Source organism: Ylistrum balloti, unplaced genomic scaffold, assembly GCF_031769215.1.
Source record: "Ylistrum balloti isolate Yb309-2 unplaced genomic scaffold, AGI_CSIRO_Ybal_v1 Utg370728, whole genome shotgun sequence".
NCBI lineage: Eukaryota > Metazoa > Mollusca > Bivalvia > Pectinida > Pectinidae > Ylistrum > Ylistrum balloti.
In genome coordinates this window covers 442,325-458,382 of record NW_026782431.1, presented here as the reverse complement: position 1 = coordinate 458,382, position 16,058 = coordinate 442,325, and the positions used below count along the sequence as shown (strand labels likewise).

At 35.1% G+C, this 16,058-nt stretch overlaps 1 protein-coding gene across 1 annotated transcript; it reads right to left on the bottom strand.

Annotated features, from left to right (window-relative positions):
- Positions 1–511: 511 nt before the first annotated feature.
- On the bottom strand, positions 512–15,233 carry LOC132557809 (26S proteasome regulatory subunit 7). The gene is made up of 11 exons (XM_060222338.1): positions 15,121–15,233; positions 12,486–12,523; positions 11,248–11,329; positions 10,723–10,797; positions 9,821–9,977; positions 8,756–8,924; positions 7,763–7,927; positions 5,875–5,962; positions 2,287–2,489; positions 1,819–1,915; positions 512–1,293 (listed from the first exon to the last, which is right to left on the bottom strand). Exons 1-11 carry the CDS (start codon positions 15,191–15,193, stop codon positions 1,136–1,138), a joined length of 1,305 nt encoding a protein of 434 aa, XP_060078321.1. The 5' UTR covers positions 15,194–15,233; the 3' UTR covers positions 512–1,135.
- Between the last annotated feature and the right edge of the window lie 825 nt (positions 15,234–16,058).

Below are 16,058 nucleotides of genomic sequence, written 5' to 3'. Positions count from 1 at the left end.
TTTCACAACCTTTGATCCTTTTCAGCCAAAAAACATCAAAGCAATATTTTTGTAGTGACTTCAGATTTAACTATTTTTCTCAATAATTTGGTTGAAACAGAATGAAATTAGGTGATACAAACAACATAGTTCCTACCTAAGTTTCAAAAACACTTTTGTCCAGGCATTGATAATGGAGACATATTTTAGGATCCTTCCTTAATATATACTTGATGAGCCACAGGTACTGCCCTCTTCTGTCAATATACTTCTGTTAAAAATCACAATGTATTGACAGAAAAAGCTGGTGGTTTGACACGTTTGTGTAAAAATACAGCAAATAAGTGAGAGAAATCTGTATTTGGACGACGAAAGTTTAATCCATCCGCCTGTACATCATGCTTTGAATGATCAGTCTTGGTCACAATCAATGACAGCCAGTTACTTTCTATTAGTTTTGCTAATTGCCTGTGATTTGCAATACCTTGCCAGTTATCTTCTTGGATTTTTTTGAAAAATAAACTAAAATTCATGATTTTTCAGAACTTTAATTTATTAGTTACTGAACTACATATCAGTTGCCCATTCTTTCACACATCTGTCATGAATAACTTACCTACTTTATCCAAAAAATATGCAAATAAGTTCATTCTATCACACTTATACACTCAGAGCAGGAATCTTATAAATCGATAGCAACTAATTTGATAATGATTAGCAAATTGTGCAGTCTGTAAACTTGTCAACCATCTGCCAAATGCAATTTGTCATCTCTTCAATGTATATGTGGGGTGATATGAATTTAAAAGTAAATTATAATTAAGCATTTTTCCAGTTTTACATAAAACATCCGCTTTTCAAAATTATCTTATACAATATATGTCCAAAAGTTCACAACAAGAATCTGATGAGAGAGAAAACACTTCTCTAAATTGGAAAAACTTTCAGAAATATTATATAAAAGTTTATCTTACTCAACAAATGTTCTAGCACTATTCAATGACAATATAAATTGTTATTCAAGGAAATTCCAAATGTTCCCTAAGATTGTAAGGAGATTCCAGGACAGATCTGACAGTTTCTGACAAATATTGATTTTCCACAGTAAATATCTCCAAATGAATTACTGCCAACTTTCTGTCACTAGATGCTGTCATTAATTGTATGTCATGTATCTTGGTGTGGCACTGAACTTGGCATAGGCCTTGATGACTTTGTTAACAGCTTCTAAGAAATCTTTTTCAGTCGCCATTTTCCTTCGTGCTCTGATAGCAAACATACCAGCTTCTGTACAAACACTACGAATCTCAGCCCCTGTAAATAAGAAATGACTATGTATGACTTTTCCCAAATAACAAGATATAATCAGAGGTACATTTTTACACATCTAATTCAGATACAAATCTTTTATAAATTTCCAAACTAAAACATGTCCGTTTACCAGGACAATGTTCACACATACCAGTAAAAACTGCCAAAACTTGTCTATGTGATAAACAGTTATCTCCTCTTTGAGATAAGCTATCTTTCTGGAGAGCGAACTTGCTTCTTGAGTTGATATATGATTGGAGACACTTCAAAGTATTATTATTACTGTAGTTCTAGACGTATATCTACTGTAATGTTGTCATTTTATCATTGTGAATCTGTACCTCCTCCCTTGTTTGTAATACTCCACTTGTAATCATAGATCTGAATTATGTTATGAAAGTCACACCAGAATCATGATTGCCACAAGATTACCTTTGATAACAGTAACACTAAACCTCTTTCAAGTCAACAACTGGGTTCAAAATGATTGAATAAATTTTTAATTTGACATAAAACTGTTCCACTCACCTGTACTGTTGGGACAAAGTCTTGCTAAAAGTTCATATCTTATATCTTTTTCTACACTCATAGACCTAGCATGGATCTTGAAGATATGTGACCTTCCCTGAAACAGAACAACTGAAATTTCTTGATCTGTTACACTACAGTTTCATGACTAACCTGTAACTCAGAATATTTAACACCACAAAAAGCTTGCTTCACTATAGTTACACCTGATGATGAAGGATGCTGAAAAACAGCAACTCATTACGATTGATCAAATTAACAAAAATCTTTATCAACATGTTTTCCAAATATTTTTTCTTTTAATTCCAAATTAACAAATTCAAATTATTATAATTGTAATCCCTAAACCTTATTATACAGACCTCTAAATCTGGTTATTAACAAGTTTTCCAAATATTTTTTCTTTTAATTTGAAATTAACAAATTCAAATTATTGTAATTGTAATCCCTAAACCTTACTATACATACCTCTAAATCTGGGAGACCAAACTCTATCTTACGATCTAGACGTCCAGGTCTCATGAGAGCAGGGTCAAGAGTATCAGGTCTATTAGTGGCCATTAGGACTTTGATGTTTCCACGAGGATCAAATCCATCCAGCTGATTGATCAGTTCCAACATGGTTCTCTGTACCTCATTGTCTCCACCCGCACCATCGTCAAACCGTGCCCCTGTCAACATGTCAGTAAAGCAACACATGTAGACCAACACAATACATGTTAAACAGTGGCCCTGTCAACATGTCAGTAAGCTAGTACCTGTAGACCAACACAATACATGTTAAACAGTGGCCCTGTCAACATGCCAGTAAGTTAAACAGTGACCATGTCAGTAAGCCTGTAGACCAACACAATACAAGTTAAACAGTGACCATGTCAGTAAGCTAGTATCTGTAGACCAACACAATACATGTTAAACAGTGGCCATGTCAGTAAGGTAGTACCTGTAGACCAACACAATACATGTTAAACAGTGGCCATGTCAGTAAGCTAGTACCTGTAGACCAACACAATACATGTTAAACAGTGGCCATGTCAGTAAGCTAGTATCTGTAGACCAACACAGTACATGTTAAACAGTGGCCATGTCAACATGTCGGTAAGCTAGTATCTGTAGACCAACACAATACATGTTAAACAGTGGCCATGTCAGTAAGCTAGTACCTGTAGACCAACACAATACATGTTAAACAGTGGCCCTGTCAACATGCCAGTAAGCTCGTACCTGTAGACCAACACAATACAAGTTAAACAGTGACCATGTCAGTAAGCTAGTACCTGTAGACCAACACAATACATGTTAAACAGTGGCCATGTCAGTAAGCTAGTATCTGTAGACCAACACAATACATGTTAAACAGTGGCCATGTCAGTAAGGTAGTACCTGTAGACCAACACAATACATGTTAAACAGTGGCCATGTCAGTAAGCTAGTACCTGTAGACCAACACAATACATGTTAAACAGTGGCCATGTCAGTAAGCTAGTATCTGTAGACCAACACAGTACATGTTAAACAGTGGCCACGTCAACATGTCAGTAAGCTAGTATCTGTAGACCAACACAATACATGTTAAACAGTGGCCATGTCAGTAAGCTAGTACCTGTAGACCAACACAATACATGTTAAACAGTGGCCCTGTCAACATGCCAGTAAGCTCGTACCTGTAGACCAACACAATACAAGTTAAACAGTGACCATGTCAGTAAGCTAGTACCTGTAGACCAACACAATACATGTTAAACAGTGGCCATGTCAGTAAGCTAGTATCTGTAGACCAACACAATACATGTTAAACAGTGGCCATGTCAGTAAGGTAGTACCTGTAGACCAACACAATACATGTTAAACAGTGGCCATGTCAGTAAGCTAGTACCTGTAGACCAACACAATACATGTTAAACAGTGGCCATGTCAGTAAGCTAGTATCTGTAGACCAACACAGTACATGTTAAACAGTGGCCATGTCAACATGTCAGTAAGCTAGTATCTGTAGACCAACACAATACATGTTAAACAGTGGCCATGTCAGTAAGCTAGTACCTGTAGACCAACACAATACATGTTAAACAGTGGCCATGTCAGTAAGCTAGTATCTGTAGACCAACACAATACATGTTAAACAGTGGCCATGTCAGTAAGGTAGTACCTGTAGACCAACACAATACATGTTAAACAGTGGCCATGTCAGTAAGCTAGTACCTGTAGACCAACACAATACATGTTAAACAGTGGCCATGTCAGTAAGCTAGTATCTGTAGACCAACACAATACATGTTAAACAGTGGCCATGTCAGTAAGCTAGTATCTGTAGACCAACACAATACATGTTAAACAGTGGCCATGTCAGTAAGCAAGTACCTGTAGACCAACACAATACATGTTAAACAGTGGCCATGTCAGTAAGCTAGTATCTGTAGACCAACACAATACATGTTAAACAGTGGCCATGTCAGTAAGGTAGTACCTGTAGACCAACACAATACATGTTAAACAGTGGCCATGTCAGTAAGCTAGTATCTGTAGACCAACACAATACATGTTAAACAGTGGCCATGTCAGTAAGGTAGTACCTGTAGACCAACACAATACATGTTAAACAGTGGCCATGTCAGTAAGCTAGTATCTGTAGACCAACACAATACATGTTAAACAGTGGCCATGTCAGTAAGCTAGTACCTGTAGACCAACACAATACATGTTAAACAGTGGCCATGTCAGTAAGCTAGTATCTGTAGACCAACACAATACATGTTAAACAATGACCCTGTCAACATGTCAGTAAGCTAGTACCTGTAGACCAACACAATACATGTTAAACAGTGGCCATGTCAGTAAGCTAGTACCTGTAGACCAACACAATACATGTTAAACAGTGGCCATGTCAACATGTCAGTAAGGTAGTACCTGTAGACCAACACAATACATGTTAAACAGTGGCCATGTCAGTAAGCTAGTATCTGTAGACCAACACAATACATGTTAAACAATGACCCTGTCAGTAAGCTAGTATCTGTAGACCAACACAATACATGTTAAACAGTGGCCATGTCAGTAAGGTAGTACCTGTAGACCAACACAATACATGTTAAACAATGACCCTGTCAGTAAGCTAGTATCTGTAGACCCACACAATACATGTTAAACAGTGGCCATGTCAGTAAGCTAGTATCTGTAGACCCACACAATACATGTTAAACAGTGGCCATGTCAGTAAGCTAGTATCTGTAGACCAACACAATACATGTTAAACAGTGACCCTGTCAGTAAGCTAGTATCTGTAGACCAACACAATACATGCTAAACAGTGGCCATGTCAGTAAGCTAGTACCTGTAGACCAACACTATACATGTTAAACAGTGGCCATGTCAGTAAGGTAGTACCTGTAGACCCACACAATACATGTTAAACAGTGGCCCTGTCAACATGTCAGTAAGCTAGTACCTGTAGACCAACACAATACATGTTAAACAGTGACCCTGTCAATCAAATGCTCAGATTCTGATAACTCTGTTGTTTTCAATAAGTCAGATATTTAAAAGACTCGAGAGAAACGGGAAAATAAAACAATAAAAAGATGAATTGCTGTTAATAAATTTTGATAAAACTAAATGACAACCAACTTCAGTGAACCCTCAATAATCAGGACACCTTCATTCCTGGCTAAAATTGTCAGGATTACAAATTTTCCCAACAGCCGAATTTAGTCAACTTGCCAAGATAAATGGAGTTACCTCCCTTAGTGCTATAATGTACGATACACTGCAACTAATTCTCAAGGGTATTTATATACTACATACAGCACACATTGCTGTATTTCAGTTGTTAGAACATTATGACAGAAGCAAATTTGAGTTGATCAACCAAATTTGATCTCCAGGTAAGAAATTAAACCTGATCTAGCACATTTTCAATTTTTAGTGAAAACATTTTGTAAATGTACTTTTTTATTTCAAATTTTTACAATCAATAACAACAGGAAATCATCAGTCTTCTGCATTTGTTTATGTAAAAAACATTTATATTCATGATTTCCAAATATCATTATCACTTACCTCCAATGGCGTCAATTTCATCAAAAAATATGATGCAAGCTTTCTTTGATCTAGCCATCTCAAATAATTCTCGAACCATCCTTGCCCCCTGTTGGTAAAAAATAGGTTTGTATTTTATTACTTTTTACACCTTAATTCACAATAATTTAGCCTTGAGAAATTATCCATAATTTCTTTTCACTTTTTTCTAACTGCCGGTTGAGAAAATTGTCAATATTTACATGTGTTACAAAGGCCAGGCATTGGGTAATTACAAATATAATGATAATTATTTGAAGTTCATTACATTTTCAAAGTAATTGAATGAAATGCCTTATTGAAAGTAGCTTTAAAACATGTTATAGAATTTTAATCCATCAAATAATAAACCAATGATATGCCTTATAATACTTTGAATTACATAGATTCAAAAATTACATTTCACTCATGACTATAAAGATGATAAGGTAGATTAAAAATGATTTGTTGTGAAGCACACATACTTTTTTCTTGAATTACATCAAATCATTTCTGTTGTGCAATTGGAAGGTTTCATTAAGACAATACAAAGTTTTTTTGGTAATAGTGTTAAAACACAACAGACTGTATAAACTGTAAACTTCATTAAAGGAGGGATAAAACTAAAATGAATCTGGCATCAGAAGTGATTACACCTTCTGGTCATGTTTTATATTAATAATGTTCTTCAGACTGGTAAGTAACAGATTTTCACAAATAAAAACCAGTCAGAAAATCTCTTCAACATTTCAATGATTTCAATAATTTCTTTCTGTCTGTCTGTCTAAGACAGTATTATGCCGGACTTGCACAGAAATTTGAACACATTTGATTATATTCCTATATTATGTTAGATAAATTCTACTTTTCTACTGTTCCCTAGAAATCTTATCTAAATTCCAGTGTTTAGCTAGTAAGATAAATTGACTTCTACTTTAATGTCATGTTTGAAAACTTCAGATTTACATGTCTGACCCACTGTGTTATGCTAAGTGATTTGACCTCTATATATCTGACCTACATTCAATTGGTAGTTCTATATATCTGACCTACATTCAATTGGTAGTTCTATATATCTGACCTACATTCAATTGGTAGTTCTATATATCTGACCTACATTCAATTGGTAGTTCTATATATCTGACCTACATTCAATTGGTAGTTCTATATATCTGACCTACATTCAATTGGTAGTTCTATATATCTGACCTACATTATATAGATTATAATTTATACTTGAGTTGGCTTCATTGAGTTCAGTTATCTGACCAATATAGCTGTGTTAACAAGCTAGGTTTTTTTACCTATATCCTTGTGTTATATGTAATTTTTACATCATAGACCTGAGTGAGTATGTCTGTTATTACAATGAGGTAGCTCTGCCCCTGGAGTGTGATGACTGACATCTTTGCATGTGACTATGGTATAACATTTTTGTCACATATAGCATGAATTCAATCAATTGAAAAGTCACCAAGCAAATCAGCCTGTTTTGAGTTACCTACAAGGCAACATATCTTGATTTTGTAGTAAAATTCTGCACTATGTCTCTATGAACCCTTTCAATGTACTCAACTCTCAGTTTTTCTTGTGGTTTTCGAGTGCAACATGCTGAAAACACAAACTGACACTAATTTGCGATCAACCAATTCCATTGGACTAGAACTCTTGACCAATGTGGTACTCTAAAACTGGGGAATAACTGAGGTGGAGCTCAGATTATATTGTAAAGTATAACTAAAATACATTTGTAATATAATAGCTAGATCAAAGGGAAAATGACACATCTATGTGACAATAGGTTATTTGACCTACATTCTTGTGTTCTATATAAGGGACCTACATTAATGAGGTTATTTGACCTAAATACCTCAGTTTACTAGGGACTTACTTCTCCCACATATTTCTGTACCAGCTCTGACCCTATCACTCGGATGAAACAGGCATCTGTTCTGTTGGCCACTGCTCGGGCACATAGTGTCTTCCCTGTCCCAGGGGGTCCAAACAGCAACACTCCTTTTGGAGGTTCAATACCAAGGTTCACAAACTTCTCGGGCTGAATGACAAAAGTTTATTGAAAATATAAAGTATCTAACAAAGGAATATTGTTACATCTCCAGCTCTTTGTAACTGCTCTACTGAATAAATTGCTGTGGAAAATGGAAATGTTACTTTTCACCTATTCTGTAATTGTATAAATCTGCTCCTTGTTGTTTGACTGATAAACACACTCCAAAATGCCAAGGTGAAAAATAAGCTAAAAAACTGTATATAGGTACCATATCATATAAAAACCAAATGGATTACAATGTTTTAGAAAGAGTGAGGTCATGAAAAAGTCAGTTGAATTAAAGGTAAAAAATTGGCTGGTAGACTGAACACATATTTTTCTCAATAAAAACGATAACTTTCTGTTAAATGATACTTTAAAAACTTTTTTATTCTTGTTTCACTTACAACTTGAATAATTGGAGTGTGTCATAAAATTCTATGTATCAACTCTGACAGCTAAAACACCAATTATTTTCACAAGCATAATTTTGTATAATTTGAACAAGATACACAAGTGTCATTTGATTTTGTTCTTACTGACCAAAGGTTCCACTTTTACTGCAATCAAAAACTATATTTACCTATCACTTATCTATAAGGCAAATAAGTTAATGTGGAATAATTCAGTATTATTGCTGCCAAACTCCTTAACTCTACATCTTTATCCTGAAAATATAGACTGGAAGCTCCTACCAGTGATGAGCCTGGTTATAGAAGGGTGTTATAACTGATGAGGATAGGCATACAGGTTAAGGTCAAACAAATCTACTTAAACATTAGCGGTATTGCTATCAATAAATATTTAACATTGAGAGATTTCAGTGATACTCACATGTAAAAGAGGAGTTTCTACCACCTCACGCAGTTTGTCAATCTGTTCTTTACATCCACCGACATCACTGTATGTCACATCTGGTTTTTCCTCCACCTGCATCATGGTCACCGATGGATCTATTTTAGGGGGTAGTGGTATGTGTATCTGGTACTTATTCCTGTCCACACTGCAATGTACACAACAGGTTCATGTACTAATCACAAGTTTGAGTTTAATACGACAATGCTGGGGTGTTACAATAAACAATACTTAGTACACATATTTATCGTGTGCAGAGATCTCGATAAGCTTCACACATTTATTCTGTAAAATGTCCAGGGGGCAACATTTTGACTCAAAAGTCAAGGGGCTCACACAGAAAGTCTTGACTCAAAGTCAATGGAACAACACATTAACTCTTGCTCAAATTCAAGGTCCAGCATATTATCTCTAACTCAAAATTAAGGAACCACACATTAACTCCGACTCAAAATTGAGGGGCTCAAATATTGACTCCGACTTGAAATTAAGGGACCCATACATAAGCTCTGACACAAATTCAGGTCATAGGGTTATGTAATTTAATAGCATTTATTGATACTTCTACTGATCAGCAACATATATATAGATGGGCTGAATTACCATGGCTGGGCTTAATTACCATGGCTGGACTTCATTACCATGGCTGGGCTTATTGTCAAATGTCTTTGTACTTACTATTGATATGTATTTTATACATACAGCAACAAGAGAACCTTAATATTGATCAACACAGTGTTTTCAAGTCATTGAAAGATAATACAGAACATCTATACACATGACAATACAATAATAACTACATGTAGGATATATATTTACATACCAGGTAGTTGAAGAACTTTTGACATGTATTCATCGGATTCAAATTTACTACAACAAATTTAACACAATATTCCATGGTGTCAATTTGAACTACAGTATTTTACAACAGCCATAACACATCTTAATTATCACGCAGCACACAAAGTATCTAGTCCAGTTCAAGTGCTTCACTGATCAGTTTTAATGTACATCTAAACAATTCTTTTGTCCAAAAATACTTACCCAACCCTCATTCCCTCCTCAATATCAGTTGGTGCCACCTGGTCACCCAAATCCACCACAAATTTAGCAAATTGCTTGACATTGATGATGTACTTAGGGTCATCAGAATCAGCATTGATGATTTTTGTACACCTAGCCACCTGTAAAGGCTGCTCACCTAAGGAATGAAAATTGTCCTATCACAATATTTGGAAGATGGTAAAATTTCATAGCTAAAAACAAATTAAGAAACCTTTTCAATACAATCAATTCTGGAAATTTCCTTTAAATTTCCTATCAAATTTTGTCAACATACGAGGTATGCATATGTACATGTGTACATAGTGGGTGGGCGTCTATGACATCTTAAGATACCAAGGTATTAGTAACACTACTGGGACAGACCTCCAATGCTGAAGAGGTCAATCCTGGCCTCATATGGATGCTCCTTATATCCATCAAAATCGAAAAAAGTTTAAGAATGGATATTTAAGGTCACTTACTGTGACCACTCAATTACCACCCATTACTCCACAGTATTAATGTGAGTTTCCTGCAGAAAACCTTTATCCGTATGTGGAATCATCATCCTTACATTATAATTCAGAAAATGTTACCTGGGGGGTATTTTATATAAAAAACAATGTCTGGTCAGTCCAATGTAATGTTACCAAAATTTTGATGACTCCAATTACACTGAAATAAAATGGATTCTCAAAATTTGCATGTCTCACAGGAAAATCACGAGTCCAGGATCCACACTCAAGTCTTTCAGTCACAAAATTTTCTACATTTTTTGGTGGTGTATTAGGGTCTAATAATCTTTTGGGTAAAATCTGATGAAAAGCTTCACTGAAGGGGATTACTGGTATATGGAAAATACATAAATGATACAGAGTTGTGTGTATCTCTGCTGTACTTACTCTGTAATGTCTGTTTGTCAGCTGCCAGATCCCAGAGGGCTGGAGGAGCTAATCCTGTATCCGATTCCTTGATACCTGATCAAACAAAATCAATTATTTTTGTAGGATATTTTCTGGTGAGTTCACAGCACCATTTCCAAAATTTTAATGGGTCCAGGTCCAAAAAAATGCAATAGGTTCTAAAAATCTGGGTGAATCCCAAGAGAAAAGCACGAGTGCAGCATTCAAATATTTGGGTCCCAAAATATCACTGAAAATAACAAATACAACTTAATAATCTCTGTCTATGTTATAAGCATCTTTGGTGATTGACAGACGATGATTTCTCTCCAAATACAAACCACACTGAAATCAAGAAATTTGGATAATTTTTTCTCATGTATTGCTGCATGACAACATCACATTAAGCAGTGATATGACTAATATCTGACGTCCACGCTTAGGTTATTTGATGTGAATAGATACCGAGATTTCTGACCGGGACTTCTGCATATCCTGAACTTACAGATTTTTACTGTAACATACCTGAGAGCTCGTTGACCCTCTTCATAATGTTCTGAATGTCTTCTTCACATGACTTGATAGATTTACTGTACTGTCCAACACCCTATGAAACAAAATGGCAAGAAGCCTATCACATTAACAAGTTATGTTGAAATTGGTTGGACTATATTTAACCAATCAAGATCAAAAATGAATTTTACATTATCACATAAAAAAAGTTGATTGCATTACAATAACAGTAAGTACAGAAAAATCTTAAAACCTTTATTCTATTACTGAATATGCTTTGCTTTGTTAAATTATAAAAGGTCCATAGGGCATGTATTGCTCATCTGGCTCTGCATGACTGAAATGATTTCATCAAAATTAAAGGAAAAGGAATTCTGAATATCCAAGCACACCATATGAAAAATATCAGTTTTTGCATTGCACCCTAACTCTCTGTCCCTCCTGGGACCGCAAAACATTCATGCTTCAGATCAAATTAAGACAAAATCCTCCCATTCCCTATAGAAGAGGATTTTAAAGGATTTGTTTTATTCCTCCGACTGAGCCCACACTTTGGTACCTTTCATTCCTACAGAACGAGTAGGATTTTAAAGAACTTGCTCTATTTTCCCTATAGGGCCTTGTTCATGCAGCCCCACATGCTAAGACTCATGTTTCTACCACATTGATTCCCCTTCATCCAACAATGCTTCAGACCAAATTTGGGCTATTGGGTCCATCCCTCTGGCAACAGGAGGCCAAGACCTACTGTTTACATAAAATTTCCCTCCACCTAAGAATGCTTCATACCAAATTTGGGCAAATCCCATCATTCCTACAGGAGTAGGATTTTAAAGTATTTGCTCTATTTCCCCTATTTGGTCTGACCCTCAGGCCCAAGAGGGCTGGAATCCACAGTTTCTGCCTCTCAGGCCCAAGAGGGCTGGAATCCACAGTTTATATTAAATTTGCTCTCTTTTCTTATAGGATATTTCTGACCAAATTTGGTCAGAATCTGCCCAGTTGTTCACGAGTAGTAGCAATAAAGAATGTAGAAAAAGTTGATGAGCAGATGAGAGATGCACACATTGTGGCATAAGCTCACTCACTGGTCCTTTGGACTAGGTGAGCTAAAAATCAATTTACATATATGAATAATGTTTGTTTCACTAAGGTGAATATATATCAGGTTGATAATTACTTCCCTTTAATGGTAATTTATTGATTAGATACAAAGACTACAATCATACATATGATTACAATTTACTTACGTAAGTTTTCAGGAGTGCTATATCACCTTCATCCAAAGCTGTAAAGAAACAACAGACCAATACAAAACTGACAATAATATGACAAGAATCACAAAACACATGATTTTTCTTTGAGCATCAGTATTTGTTTGTATTTTTTAGTAACTACCACATAAAAAAAGCTCTAGACACATAAATGAAATTAATAATTGACCTTCTGCAGGGATGTAATAGAGGGAAATAAAACTATGTAAGTCAATTCTCTAGCATTAGCTTTAGTGTTCACTGAGCTATGATGTCATTTAAGTCCCCTCTTCCTACTGTTTTTATCCAATCTTATCTACCTGTGCCCCACTTCTTTTCTCTGCTGTAGTGTAGACTGAGCACTGACCAGCCTGACCATAGCCGTCTTTCAGCCACCGAGAAGTTAATCTCATTTTCATAACAAAAATGATACCAATAAATCAAAGACACTTATCGCAATATTTGCACCAATCAAAAAATGACTCAGCTTTTTTAATGCAATCTAGTTTAGTTGATTTGATTTTATATTTTGGGCTGAGATCAATTTGAAAATTATTACCTGCTTTTGATTACTTTTTAAAAAACAAAAAAGTTTTATACTTTTTCAGAGAAAAATGGTTTATAAACACAAAAAGGTTTTTTAACTCTAATTTCTTTGCTATAGTGTTACATAGCCAGTTTTGCATCCCTTTATCATATATCACTGCTTCCTCCAATGGGATTTGGTACTAAAGTTTTAGAAGTGACTTTTTGACATGAGCATGTGCTTTGATCCTTAATTTGTGTATCAAGATTTGTGTTACTGGATTTATTTTGACAGCACCCTACACCAGACTGTCGTTCATCAAAATCTCTTGTGCTCGAGACAGAGGTTATGTAAATTTAGAAGAAAAATTACTAGATAAGACTGTCATTGATAACCCAATGGTCAGGTACAGTAGCACTGCTACATTTAAATATATGTATAGTGATAGGGAATATGTAAGCAAATAAACCACACCTGATCACGATAAAAGTATGAAATGACAAAATAAAAATAATAAAAAAAAATGATGAATCCAGCCTGTTGGTTAAACAAAAGATTTTTGACATTGGTCACCACTTTCGATGAATTTTGTCACACAGTTATTGGCACTTGTATCCGTCGATGGTGAGCAAGAAATTTCCATAATACTTCATCATCAAAACATCATTAATCTCACATAATTCACATCATATTGAAAGCAAACCTGTGGACTGCATCTGCATCAAAGGAAAGCTTATCTGCAGTCAATATAATGAGTGAATGACTCCATATTGGATTGACCCATTACAGAGTGTCATTAAATTCGTAATGTACATGCATACTGGCATCAAAGTGTCAAGGGCACTTATAGGTCAAAATATCCTGTTCATCACATACACTTTGAAATTTTCATTCCCTTATTTAATAAATGAAAAAGTGTTCAATGACATGGAATATGGTAGTGGGATTGTGTTTTACAGTGATAAGTCACACTGGCAATGTAAGATTCTATACATCTAGTCTTCCCGGATTACAAAAAGTATGATTGGAGAGGTAATAACTAATGATACTATAAACACAGGATTGGACTCTAACAAAACAGTGGATTATTCTCTAGTTCTCCTGGGAATTGGTGTAAATTTAAACATCACTGATTTATAAGCATATTAGCATATACTACATAATGAAATCTACACACCCTTTTGATCACATCTAAGTGGTTTGAGAACCCCATTTATTTTCACTTCAACAAATATGTCTTACCCATTCTTAGTCATTTCTTGTCCACCATTATGAACAAAGATTGCTACCATTTCACTGTACACAGCTTGCTCTAGATTAGTCAAGTATCATTTCATAAAAAAGGTTTTAATAAAATTTTTAATGGACATCTTCCATTAATTGTCATAAGAAACTTTCCAAAACTGAAATGGTCTTGATTTATTCAGCTCTCAAAGACTGAGTGCGCAGACGTGTCACTGAAATTGAAACTAAAACACACATTTCGGGTTTTAAAACACAATTGGAAATGTGTTGCCTTTTCAATTATAATATGATCATTTTAGTAACAATTTTAGTCAAGTCATTGATTATCTTGTCTTATCAAGTTGTCATCCATATTTGACAGGAAAAAAATATGACCAGACCACATCGGTTTGAACTAAGTTTACATATGCCTGTATTTGTATAATCTTGCTACTGTAGAGGCAGATTTGTCAGTGCTCTGGTAGAAGGTAACCATTTACAGGTCTGGTTTTAGCATAGCATCAGATGGATTCCTCCTAACTCCCGAAACATGTCACTTACTATTGTGTCTGGCTATTAATCCCCAATAATCTAACCTTGGAAGTCTGTGATCCAACGTTCTCCTGTGTAACTATATTGTATAAGCTGAGGGTACATGTCGTTCTGCTAGTATACATATAATACAGATTCGTAGCCTGTTTTGGCTATTTCGGTCATTCAATTCAATTTCATCACATTCCGGTCATTAGTATACCATGTCCGTTGCCCGATTCCTTTGGTATTTACCATCTATGTTTTCAAATCTAAGTAGACTTTTATAAAACGCAATATAGAGATCTTGGATCAAATTAGTACCGTCATTCTCTCATAAGAACTTATTACCTTGAATTGGTTTGTCTTCCTCATCCTTATTGTCCTTTATTTTCCTTTGGTCTGCACCTAAATGATCCGGCATTGTGAACTCTTTTTCGGCAAGTCATGAAACAAACATGGACGATTTTCAGTGTTCATACAATTATAGGATTACACAAAATGATACGACACCAGAATTGCAACAATATCATAAACTATTTCATTTATCTCTGGATATATCACAAAACAGTATTATAATCACAAAGACTAAAAAAGAAGATTAGTAAAGGATCATACAAGAATTGCGACTCGTCTTTGTCTTTGTAGACACCCATATTCTGAACTCTGTAAGATATACATACCAATTTATTTTCATATCCGTTCAAAACGAAAGTTGGGCTATATATATATTCTATCAAAGCATGATAGTGCACGGATTCCTATTTCATTTACATTTTGAAATAAAATCATGGATTGCATATTTTGATGTGTATTACGACAAAGCTATTTAGAACGAGCATAGTCACTGATGCATTTCAATGAGTTACACAAACGTATCAAACTATTTGGCGACAATATTGATCTTATCTGCAGTGTCACGAACTCTTCCTTCATTGAATATTATATTTATTGTGTTTCTAACTAATTCAAAGTGTCCCCCCTTTTTTATCCTTCCGTATTTCATTTGTAAGAAAAGAAGGCGGAAGACATCACAATTGTTAAACTAGTATCTTACTGCTACGAACTATTTGATATACAAAGTTGGAGTTGCCTCCCTTGTCATACCACACTGTTTTGATTACATGGTACAAATGTAATTAAACCTGCAAAAATCTATTGACTTAGTTTAAACATATTTTATCTGACAAAAAATCAAATGGAATTGGACGCAAGTTAAACAACTTAGGAACGTTCTCTTCCATAAACAATTATACAAGGTTACATACAAATATGGCAGCATTTCATCA

What these genes read in the sequence shown, in the direction of transcription:
- LOC132557809 (XM_060222338.1), bottom strand. Translation starts at nt 15,193, where the DNA reads ATGCCGGATCATTTAGGTGCAGACCAAAGGAAAATAAAGGACAATAAG. An exon ending in TGACAAACAGACATTACAGA is followed by an intron (nt 9,978 to 10,722) that starts GTAAGTACAGCA and finishes TTCATTCCTTAG; the next exon opens with GTGAGCAGCCTTTACAGGTG. An exon ending in TAGAAACTCCTCTTTTACAT is followed by an intron (nt 7,928 to 8,755) that starts GTGAGTATCACT and finishes TTTGTCATTCAG; the next exon opens with CCCGAGAAGTTTGTGAACCT.